We start from the raw sequence: 12,516 nt of genomic DNA on the forward strand, positions 1-12,516 counted from the left end.
TCCTGAGATGACTCCTGCACAATACTCAGACGAAGGTAATGCACCTGAACTATGCATGATCCCAAAACATGTTGATGCAATATGGAAGGAGATAACTCACTGCTGCAAAGTTTAGAGCATGTGTGTGGAACGTTTTTGAGCTGTCTCTGCTTTTTAAAACACCCAGTGCCATGAAAAACAATGTAAAGTCAAGAGTTGTATTTCTAAAACCGATGGCAGAAGGGTAGCCTTGGAAATGGGGGTAGAAATGACTCTAGGAAGTCAGCTAACACAGGTGGGGTATCACAGAAAAGAACAAAGAGAATCGAACAAGAAAAGAAAAATGGATGTATTTCAGATAAAATAATTTCAAAAAATGTTGCTGTGCTAAAATAAAAATAAATTCACAATTCTTACATATAGTCTAAGAAAATAATGCAACTGGGAATCTTCACAAAGGACTTAAGGAGAAGCTACATCAAAATGTAAAACTGCGCAGAAAAGATTTGAAGACATGATACTGAATTAAAAAGGTTAATTGCTAATGCTGTAATGTGATCAAATCTGTTCTGAATTTCTTGAACCTTTTAATGTTTAACAGTACATAGTAAAAGAACTGTTTGGAGATTTAACCCTGTGACCCTCAATTATTCATTGATGTGTAGACAAGATGAGCAGAATTCTTTCAAGATTCATGTATCCATTTACCCCAAAGAGCACATATACCAATAAGACAGAAAATTGTGACAGACTAAGAAAACCCAGAGCATGCCAATTGAATTGTTAAAAAGACTGAAGCTGTCAGAAGAGCTGGTGCCTACTAGACCTCCAGGGTCCATGATATCTATCACTTCAGTGCACCAGGTATATTTATTTGACTTTGTGGTACACCAGACCTTTTAAATTTATGTCTAACCTCAGTGTAGTCTTTTCTTACATTGTTCCTGTGTTAGACAAAATGCAAAACCTTGCTGGTGCAAATAAGAAAGATTTTGGCTTTTATTGTCTCTACTTTAATGTTACTTTAGAACTTTTACTAATGTTACTTTAGTATGTCATTGCCAGCAATGTAGAAAGGCACATTTAAATATACACACTTGCCATACTCTGATTATGAAGGCAGTTTCACATATTTATGGATTCAAATGCTTATCAAATAAAAAGAGGTGAAGGAGATGGTAATGGAATAAAAAAAGCTATTGATTACAAAATATTAACATACTAAGAAATACAGAAGAGAGGTGATGGGAGTTGATGTTTTCTCCAAGCTGGAAGATTCTCACTAAATGTAAATGAGGTTTGTGCTGTCAAAAGAGTATTTATTATGAAACAAAAATGTATAATCAAAAACTATATAAAAATAATCTCATAGCCTTCTGATTTTTTCTGTGGAGTAGCTCTGTAGCAATAGAATATTGGTGGGTCACAAAAACATTAAGATGGTATGTGGACATGTAATATATTTATTATTCCCTATCACACTTGCAATAAAAGTAATAAGAATTGAGGTATGCAGTATCATACATGAAGTTTGAAATACTGACTGCAGCAGATTGATCTAAGAGATCTGGGAACCACATATTCCACTTTAACAAGGTACAGATTTAACAAGGATTTAATGTTCCTTAGCACATAGTTCTCCCCAAACTGGTCTCCTGTGCTTAGATTAATCTACCTACCAATTAAGCTTTTCTTGGACCATTAAACCATTGGGATGGCTTCTTCTTGGTATTTACTTCAAGAGGAACTGCTTACATGAGACATTAGAGGACATTTAAGAGGACATCAGAGACATTTTCAGAAGATACAACCACTAATGAAAAATTATGGTTTACTTTAGAGAAGGTTACTCAATTTACTTATAGACTATGAGTGTAGCAAATAGTGCCAGATTGTTAATCCAGCAATCACCAGCATCCACAGTGAAGCAAAAAAAAAATTTGAAACAATACATCTTTACATCTTTTCATACTTCTGACAAATGCATTGTTCTAAACTTCTGAGGGTTTGAGAAAAACTGCTCGTTTGCAAACTGACCAAGATCTTTTGTCTACTTAGGATTTTGTTATGGGTCTCTCAATTTTACTCCGAGGGACAGTACAGGAGAAACTGAACTGGGCTTTCAATTTGTATGATATAAATAAGGATGGATATATAACTAAAGAGGTAAGGCCTACTTCTTACTGCAGTCACTGAAAGTAAAGCTTGTTCACTAAGTCCTGTGTTCAGAGAAGAATGGTTTCATTGTCAAATTGAACCATGTTAACAAGTTATCTGATATTATAAAGTTAGACACACTAAAAATTAAAGTAATTGTCTTATTTTAAAGGCTTATATGAACATTGAAAGGTGAAAATCTTTACAGAAATTGTAAAAGTTCAGAATTCTTCAGAAATTATGTTTCTGAACATAATAGGTACAGAAGGAGTTGGCTTCAACTTCTGCCTATGTATTTGGCCATACAGTCCCTAGAATAGATTGGTAGGATATTTGGACAAAAATGAATTAATTATGTGGACAATAATTGTTATTTATTTTATAAATCTACTTCTAATAATTTTAACTTGAAACAGAATTTATAAAGAAAGAATCCTATATCTTTTTTTCTGCAAGGATTCAAACACAAAATAAGTGGGACTAAATGAGCACTTTCATCAAAATAATTTTTTTTAAGTTGGGCTTATGCAAATATATAAATTACACTTAAAATTTTACACTTTTAGAAAATGCTTCAGGATCATTATAAAACAGTAATCTATAGAATATTTTTTAGCATACTACAGATGACTTGTTTTTATAATTATTAAAATTTTCAGGAGCCACTAAACAAAATTCAAAGATTTTGATATAAAAGGAGAACTCTGCATAAGTGCAGGTGTGTGCATGGGTGTTTTTATTTTCTTTAGGGAAGAACCTGATGTGCTTTGGCCATTCACTTGCTGTTACGGAACTTCTTTTCCTTTTTATTTTTATTCATAAGCCATTGGGAGATTCTTCCCACAATGCATGAACTTGCACATGTTATAAATAATTTAAAATGGAAATCATACATCTATGTATGTAATCAGATGCTAGAATTTCTAGGAATTAAGTGCTTTCTCCTTGAAGCTGTTCAGTAAAAAAAAAAAATAAAAATAGGCGGATTCCAAGATTTTATTCTAAAATGTAAATCCTAAAAAATATTTATGTTCTGAGTTAAAGCAGTGTCTGCAATGCACATTACATTGCAGAAACGTAATGTTTTTCCTCTTCAGGAAATGCTTGATATCATGAAAGCAATATACGATATGATGGGGAAATGCACCTATCCTGTTCTCAAAGAAGATGCACCTAGACAACATGTGGAAACATTTTTCCAGGTAGGTTAGGTAACATGGAAGCCAAAAAACTTGCTCTTTGAGCAGGTAAAGAAAGATTTTCATTGTTACAATATACCCTTCCAGTTCTGTAATCCTTTCTATTCTATGGTTCCATCCCAAATTTCCCAGGTATACTTATTACACCCTGTTTTTTCAACAACAAGCTCTGTAAGCACAGTCCACACACTATGATTTTTGAACTGGTTGTTCCTAGGCTGACATATAACTGAAATGAATAATGAAAAGGACTTGTTTTACACAGGAATTTGGGTGGAGAAGCATGCTGTAGTGGGTTGACCCTGTCTGGATGCCAGACACCCACCAAAGCCTCTCTCTCACTTCCCCCCTCAACTGAACAGGGGAGAGAAAATCTAACAAAGGATTCAAGAGGGTATCTATCATTCCTGATGGGCTCAGCCTTGGCCAGCAGCTGGTCCTGGAGCTGGCTGGCATAGGCTCTGCTGCACACGGGGGAAGCTTCTGGCAGCTTCTCACTGTAGACTTCCTGCTACCAAAGCTTGGCCATACAAACCCAATTCCTTTTTTTTTTTTTTTTTTTTTTTTTTTTTTTTAATACAGAAAATGGACAAGAACAAAGATGGAGTAGTTACCATAGATGAATTCATTGAGAGCTGCCAGAAAGTAAGTATTCAATGTTAAGTAGTGAATGTGTATCTGTTGGCTATTTACATCATAGCTCTTTACACATTTCTGGAGTACCAGTGAAGGTGATCTTAAAGCCAGAGACAGCATTTTCCCAAGGTAGAGTATCTGTATACACGATTACACAGAAACACTAAATGGTGGAAATAAATTTGTGGCCTGAATCTGCAGAAGAGCTGTTGTATACAAGCTGTCATCCCTTACTAGGCAACTGTGCCAATATGCTTTCTTTCTTTAATAGTGTATTTGCACTTGGTAGAAAAAGGTTTCTTGACATTCAACAAAATATTTATTCCTATTTTCTGCCCGTGCTGGAGCACACAGTTTTGTCACAACTGGCATATAATAATGGCAATATTAATATTGCCTGAAAATTCATCATCTATGGGTGAGTTTCTCAGTGAGTTCTCAGTGATGTGCTTATAGGCAGTGAAGCCTTATATAAAGAGAATGCAAGGAGTTTGCAAGGTGATGGATGGTAAGAGTTAACAGCAGAAAAGTTCACACCGAGGCAGGGATGTGAACTGATTGTGATTATCAGCAACAAACCTTTAGGATACCCAGGTGGCTGTCAGTTTCTTTCAGCTGCTGGAAGCAGCTCTTGGCCCTACAGCCAGGATTTTGTCTGAAGCAGGAGTTGCAGATAGTTTTTGCTCCTCTGTGCTTCAGAAACGAGCTTGTTCTCAGGCCAGTAGATGATATGAGGAAATGTAAGTTGCATTTTCATAAATTTAAGGAAATCCTGTTAATTTTGCAGTTAAAATTTGCAAGAAAAAGAAACATGCAAGAGTATAAAATAAGAATGATTAGTCTTTGGCATGAGAAGAGGTTCATAGAATCATAGAATATGCTCAGTTGGAAGGCACCCACCAGGATCACTGAGTCAAATTCCTGGCTCTACACAGGACCAAGATCAAGGTTGTTGCATCACATTAGATATAGTGAATATGATAGGCCTGATTACATTATGTAAATTGATATGGCAAGTAAGCCTGATACTATTTGTTACAGTGACAAATTGAAGAAGCTGTAGTAGTGGTCTACTGGTACCTTGCCCAGCAGACTGATTAATACAAAGCTGACAGAGTCCATCAATATAACCCTTGCTTCTTGCTTCTTATTTTCTATATCAAGAACAAAGTAATAAAGAGACAGAATGTAACAAGACTATCAAAATAAATGCATTTAATGAGTGATAGTTTTTTTACTATTTGGAATAGGGAAATCTCTAGATGCTCAAAGATGCTCTAGAAGCAGTCCATTCTTATATGCATCTGTAGCTATTCATAGGAGTTCCTCTTATGAGCCCAGCTACCTAGCAAGCAATACTTTGTTTGATTTTAATCCACTGATTTTGGGGGATGAAAGACAACCCAGAGCTATGCTAACTGGCTGTTCTGTGTATCCTTAGCAACAGGCATTGGGTAGTGTCTCATCTGTCAGCAGTGCTCTGTTGCACTGACCATGGTTCCAGCTTGTCTGTTGTGCTCAATGCCAACAAAAGGCATTTCCTCTGGTAACACTGTGTGATCATCAGAAACAGAGATGAGATTACTTTCTAAGCTGAAGTCTGTAGCATTCCAGAAGCTAAATGACACATTAATCTGCATATGACAGCAATTATGGTGATGGGCTGAGTGATTTATTTACAAAGAAAATTAATACCTTTAGTAAGGAATCACCAGCTCTCATTATCCAGTGCAATTCTGTCTCTCAAGTCTGTTAGAAGATTTATTTACCTAGTCTAAGTACTCAGAATACATGTGAGAGAGATGCTCTCTAAATTGTGACATGATGGAGACACAATGCTACAGAATGTTACAATTGTCATCATGCTACTTATCTCACCTTCCCTTGCTTTTAACTTCAGTGGTGGCTATGTTTTTTTGATACAAAAAGTGTCTTTCTGCCTAAATTTTGTCTCTCTGCCAATTAAGAATGGTTCTCTTAAGACTTCTGTGCTTTAAAGTGCATAATTCATGTTTATATTGAGACTTGGTTTTAGAAATGAGGTTAGAGGTTAGGATTCATATAATTGTAGAATATACTGAGTTGGAAGAGACCTATCAGGATAAATTCCAGTTCCTGGCCCTGTGCAGGAGAGCCCAAGAGTCACATCATGTGCCCAAGAGAGCACTGTGCAAAAGCTTCTTGAACTCTGTCAGGCTTGGAGCTGTGACCACTGCCCTGGGGAGCCTGTTCCAACATCCAGCCATTCTCTGGGTGAAGAACCTTTTCCTTATATCCAACCTAACCTTCCCTGACAAACTGCAGGCAATTCCCCCAGGTCCTGTTACTGACCACCACAGTGAAGATGTCAGTGTCTGCTGCTCCTCTTCCCACCATGAGGAAGTTGTAACTGCAGTGAGTTACTGAGGAGTTACTCAATCTCCTCCAGGCTGAAAAGACCAAGTGACTTCATCTGCTTCTCATATGGCTTCCCCTCCAGAGCCTTCACCATCCTTATGGGCTCCTTCGGATTTTCTCTAATAGCTTTATGTTTTTCTTATATTGTGGCACCTAAAACTGCAATTTTCAAGGTGAGGCTGCCCCAGCTCAGAGCAGAGAGGACAATCCCCTCCCTTGCCTGGCTGGTGATGCTGTGGCTGATGCCCCCTAGGACAGGGCTGGCTCTCCTGGCTGCCAGGGCACTGCTGGCTCGTATCCAGCTTTCCACTGACTAACACCCCCAGGTCTCTTTCCATGGTGCAGCTCTCCAGAGTTAATGTGGCTTTGCTCCTTTCAGGATTATATATTTTACAAAGGAACATGGCTGCTGATTTTAAAAACAGCTGCAGGAGAACCTTTTCTTAACATAGGCATGAGATCTAAAAAAGTAAGGTGTGAATCCTTACATAGACCTGAAATGTGTTCTGCCAAGGAAAGTAGCTGCAGGAGCCTTTTCTTTTAAAGTTATCCCAGGCAAGATTTGCCAGTGTCCAAGAACTGGCATTCCTCTACTTCGAATTGCAAGCCAAATTAGTGAGTTTCAGAAGAATATCCCTTTTACTCCTGTTTTGCAATAACTAAAGAAAACATGGCCTTCTTACTTTACAAGCAAGAAGGAACACAGCAAAACACCTTTCGACAGAGGTTCTACTTCAGGTTCCTGGGGTATGTTCCTGAGATTTTTTTTGGTAGCATCAAGAGACTGGTGTGTTCTTAAACACTCATTTTACACGTGTGCCTTTTAAAAAAATTGTGGTGTTGTGCAGTGGCACTGTACAGCCTGAGGTATACAGGTGGTTCAAGGCTCTTAATTCACAGTCCAATTGCAAAGAATGGCCTGTCCATTCAAAAAGTGTTGAAACAGTTATCTAGGGAATTATAAAGCATTCAGGCTTTGAGCGCTGTCTTCTCTGGACACTGGGTAGAAGAATCTGAGTAGAATGGTGCTTCCCCTCATCCCCTCGCTCTCTTAGGGAATGTAGCAACATATCTGTATAACAGGCCATTCTGATGCACCAGACAAACTGATTGTGAGTAATATTATCAAACCACCTGCAGTTTTGTTGTTAGATCTTTCAGGAATTCATCAAATTTACTGAGAAAACAAAAGGATCAAAAATAAGAGGAGAGCCTGAGAAAATGTCTGCAAAAAATGTAAACCCTAGATAGGGGAAACACAGTGTGAGGATGGATGCTTGACCAATTGGGTGTCCTGAAGGATGTGTGCCTGCCTCATGAAGAAGCAGTTTAGCCAACCCAGAAATGTGTGCCCACATGGACAGTAGACCTAGAATCTATATCTGGCATGTAATGTAAACAATAAATGGCTTCTGTTGGAATCATATTGATTCGGTTATTCAGTGGCCCATTTCCCCCTGCATGGGAATGTATTTGACCTCATTTCCCTGCCCTCCCTACACCACATACATTTGAATGTCAGTCTGCCATCCAGACTCCAGCAGTCTGTCTGCTGCCACAGGAGATATGGACTATGCTGTCCTACTTATACCAGACTGAGTCCCAGAAAGTGGTGGCCATTTGTCTGGCTTCACATAAATTACCAAAGAGCAGATCTGGGTCTTGGGAAACAAGAGTGGGGCTACCTCAAGAGCTGGCCACTTCCCAGTTCCTCACCTGCCTCCTTTCACTGATTGGTGCCAGTGGAGAATGGTCTGACGTGGGCATTGCTTCGTATCTACAGCAGCACCACCAAGAGCAGAGTCAAAGGACTAAGGCATGCACGGTGCACAGGTGACAGTCAGGGTGAGTGACACAGGTCCTTTGGATAATGAGAAAAAGGCCTCTGGAACAGGTATTCTCTGCAGGAATTACCCTCTCCATACACAATGCTGATTTGGGCTACTCTGAAAACAGCAAAGAAACCATTTCAAACCTACCAAAAACTGGATTAAAGGTAGGTCAGGCCTGCCAAAGTTCATTCATCCAGGTTTGTGAGTCATATGGAAAGTGCTTCATATGCACTAACACCTCTCTTTGTCTTGAGTTAGGAACCGTTTAACAAGTCTAATATGAAAATTTGTGTAGAAAAATGTACTGAAAAAAGAGGCAAATGAAAAAGATACACTTGCCAAAGAACTCCAATGCAAGCATCTGGGGTTTTTCTGGTTTTATTTTTTAAAAGATGGAGGGAAAAAAGCTACTAAAACTTATCATGTTCAAAATATTATGACACGTCTGTATTTTATTGTGAAGACTCTTCTCATTTGACTAACTAAGGGAATGGCGTTGGAAATCTTCAGTAAAGGAACATCCAACCTCAGAAATATAGATTTGATTTTAGAAAACTACCAGCTTCATTCATGATGATATATATATAATAACATTGGTAGGAAGTGTCAAAAAATTTGCAGATTCAGAGCATGTTGTTTGCTTGCACATTTGCTGAGCTTAGTTGCTAATGTATATAGAAAAATATTTGTACTAATTATATGACAAGTAATTTAAGTTAAATCACAGTTAAACCATTAACCTTATATCAGTGGCATTCACTAGTTCATTGATGTTCCAAAGCAATGCAGTGAGGAAAAAGATAGTTTATTTTAACTTTCTGTTTAATATAGTAGCTTTGCTATACAAAATCCTTAAGCATTAGCCTAAATAGTGTATCTTTGAAATTACATATCATTGCTTCCATAAGTTATTTTATTGTACAAAATAGCACACAGATCATTCCTTACAGCAGGATCACTTCAGATGACATACAGAATCACAGATAAAAAACCCCACTGTGCATGTTTCATAACATAAATTAAGCTAATTATTCAGACTTGTCATTTTCTACAAAGCAAATCACCCACTAGACTGAACAGTGACTAATTTAAGTGGAAATTGATACTGAGCATGTGTCACTGGAAGATTAATGTACAGAAATCTCACACACTTATGGTAGTGGAGAATACTATTGAGACAACCCTTCTAAGAAGTGCGTTTTTGATGCACATCTTTCATGACACATCCAAAAATAATCCATAATTCAGTCTTTTTATTCATCAGAATTAAAGATGGCTATATTATCTCTGAAGAAAGTATCAAAGAGAGGGATCATTGCAGTGGAGACCAGGAAATGCTAAATGAGCATGTAATACTCTTGTATTGTGTATACATACCGTTTATGTATACATATTGTACATGTTTTGTACACATATTGTGTTAGCAACTGTTGATGCAGAAACACCAACAAATATGGGCTACTGTAAGTAACACTTTCTTCTATACACTGAAAGGTAAAGCATACAAAGAAACGTATTTTTTGCTGACTGCTGTGGTGAGAATTACCTACTGATAAAATCTGGAGTACAGAGTGATGAACTGGTATAATAAAGAAACTTGAAAGATTAAAATTTTGTTAGAAATTTGCATTATCTAATGCAAAGCAATCAGAAAGCAGAAGTAGCATTTAGAAACAGTCATCTTTCAGTGTGAACACACAGAAAATCTGAATTGAGGAGCTGAAGAGTGTTGTGGTGATACTTGTCTAAATGACTGATTTTGGCTTCTGCAATGGTGCACTCTTGTCTGATTTTCTTAGTAATCCCTAACAATGCAGCTGAAGCCCTAGGATTGCAAAAAGGATCCTGTGTACTGTGCACAGGACTAGCAATTAAATGTACAGATTCACACTTTATATAACTATTCCATGCATATTTATTGTGTAGGTGTATTGTTATCCTGAATAAAACTGATAACCTGAGAAATGTTACAGATCTAATTTTCTTATAATGCTATTGTAGTCTTGACAGAGTAGTTTTGGTTTAATTAATTTATAGAAAATCTTATTTCAACATGGATCCATTAACAACCTTGTTCTGCTAATTATTTCTCAAAAAAAGCTGAAAAAAAAAAGTTGCAATTAACTAAAATGTTCCACCACGTTTCAGTATAGATATCCACCAACTACATTTGTAATGGTGTGTGATTTTTGGTATTGTGTTGTCTTTTCCTACAGGATGAGAATATAATGCGATCCATGCAGCTCTTCGAAAATGTGATTTAATGAAGACATTAGGTCTACAACTAATGGACAAATATGAGCTATTCTGCAACATTATCTAAAAAATGGATTTCCCACTTTATCATAAATAAAGTTACTCAGCTTTACACTGAGACATGTATTATGCAAGTAAATTTTTTATTATAAACTCTTCCCAACAAAAAACCCTTTCTAAATTATACAGGCTAGCACTTCCACAGTGGCTACTTAGTCAATAGGACTGTACTGAAAAATCAGGTTCTTACTACAAACTCAAACAAAATAAAACTGACATTATGCACCTTTAATATCATTCCCATCCCTAGTTAAAATAGATAAAATCACAAGGAGATTAAATAAATAGTCTTAGTTTTGCTACTCATTTGTACTGGACTAAGCTCCAGGTGTTGAAGTATATTTCTTAAATCTCTAGCTTCTAATTTATACAGAGGCATTACAATTTATTTTCCTCTCGTATTTCTATGGTGTAGTCCTCATTTTTGAATAATATTTTGAGTTAAAATACTGTAATCAATGTGCAATGCACACCTTGATACAATTGCCTTCCAACTTTGACTTGTTTTTCTCTTCAGAAAAAAACCCCAAAAAACCAAACATAACTAAACAGGTAACTTGAGAGCAAAAACTGTTATTGAAAAAAAAATCCTTATGGGTATTCTTATTCCCTAAAAAATATAAGTAAGCTTCTCTCAATCTCACCTGATAAATCTGCAATTAGTTTATCATGATATGAATATCAGGAGTCTTACACAGTGTATTTTTAATTCTTGAATGTGTCTGCAAAGCTCTTGGCTTAAAATTAAGGATCTTCTGACTTCCAATTTTCATAAAGAAACCTTAACTGGATCCTAACAATGCTTTCCTAAGTATGTGTCTTCTGCCTTTAATGAAGAAAAAGGCAGAAATGAACTTTTGAAACTGCCATCCCACTTTAGTGCTGAGAATGAGCATCACTACATAGTAACATCTAATAATAATGACTGCTAGAGGCTACCATCCATTTCATCTTTTTGTAGTACCTTAAACTATGAGACAGAACCAGGAAAACAATGAAAACTTTAGCTATATATTATCTATATGTGATAAATGCTTTACATTTTTTAAGATCATTTCTTCATTAAGATTGGAGCTACTTAATTCTGAACCTAGAAAGATTCTTCTAAAAATGTATGCATATAAAATACAACAGTGCCCCTCCATCATGTAATTTTTAAGATATACTGTCCACAGAGTCTACACCAATACTTCAAAATAGGTGAAATGCTATCAGAGATAGGCCAATCTTCATTGTGACATTGCTGCAGAAAGTCTGAAAGGGGATTAATGAAGTAGAGAGAAGGTTACAAGTATTCTTTTGTAAAAATAAATCAGGTATCTATTCTGGTGTAGAGATGGAATGGTAGAGGCATGTGGAAGGCTGCTCTGCTATCACCAGTGTAGGATAAGAGTAGTACAATACATGTACACTTGAAATCTGCTGTAGCGTGTTTGTGTAAACTAAATGTGCACATTTTGTAAAAAAAAAATAAAGTAAACATGAAGAAAAAAAGGACCATGATCAATTTTTTGAGTTGATAAATACCAGCTGGCAAAAATGCTTATGGAAGAAATTTTTTTAAAGCATAAATACATTCATCTTAACTTATCAGAGTGCTGATCTTGGCAGAGATCAGACCTGAAGTTGAATTTTAGTCAGGCCGTGGTAATTTAAAAAAAACAACTTCTGAAATCACGTTTACATGAAAGACTTTTATTAATACTCCATGCATCTGAATCTTCTTATGACAAAAAACATCCTTTCCAACAACTTTTAATGCCAGAATTGATTATTCCTCAGGGGAAAATATTCTCTACAAATTTTTTTTTACTTCAGTTAACTCTCCCTCACAGTGTACTCAAATACAACAGGTCCCTGAACAGTATTTATTACAAGAACCAATTTGGAATTATTTTGCCATCAAATTCAGTACATTAATGGACAAATGCTGTACCCTACAAAGCTTGACAGGCAGGTAAGCTGGCTTGTACAGTCTTTTTTTTTGTCTTTAATTTATA

The 12,516-nt window shown here is 36.5% G+C and overlaps 1 protein-coding gene across 7 annotated transcripts in view; it reads left to right on the forward strand.

The window, feature by feature from the left end:
- KCNIP4 (potassium voltage-gated channel interacting protein 4) overlaps positions 1 to 11,824 on the forward strand; it is a 392,050-nt gene extending 380,226 nt beyond the window's left edge. For all 7 annotated transcript variants that reach the window (XM_066317171.1, XM_066317165.1, XM_066317167.1 and 4 more), the window contains 4 exons: positions 2,038 to 2,145; positions 3,234 to 3,338; positions 3,918 to 3,980; positions 10,417 to 11,824. In XM_066317171.1, coding sequence (XP_066173268.1) covers positions 2,038 to 2,145; positions 3,234 to 3,338; positions 3,918 to 3,980; positions 10,417 to 10,464 — 324 coding nt within the window. In that variant the 3' untranslated portion in view covers positions 10,465 to 11,824. The remainder of the gene's footprint in view (positions 1 to 2,037; positions 2,146 to 3,233; positions 3,339 to 3,917; positions 3,981 to 10,416) is intronic.
- The last annotated feature ends 692 nt before the right edge of the window (positions 11,825 to 12,516 follow it).

This window comes from Sylvia atricapilla, chromosome 4 (genome assembly GCF_009819655.1).
Source record: "Sylvia atricapilla isolate bSylAtr1 chromosome 4, bSylAtr1.pri, whole genome shotgun sequence".
NCBI lineage: Eukaryota > Metazoa > Chordata > Aves > Passeriformes > Sylviidae > Sylvia > Sylvia atricapilla.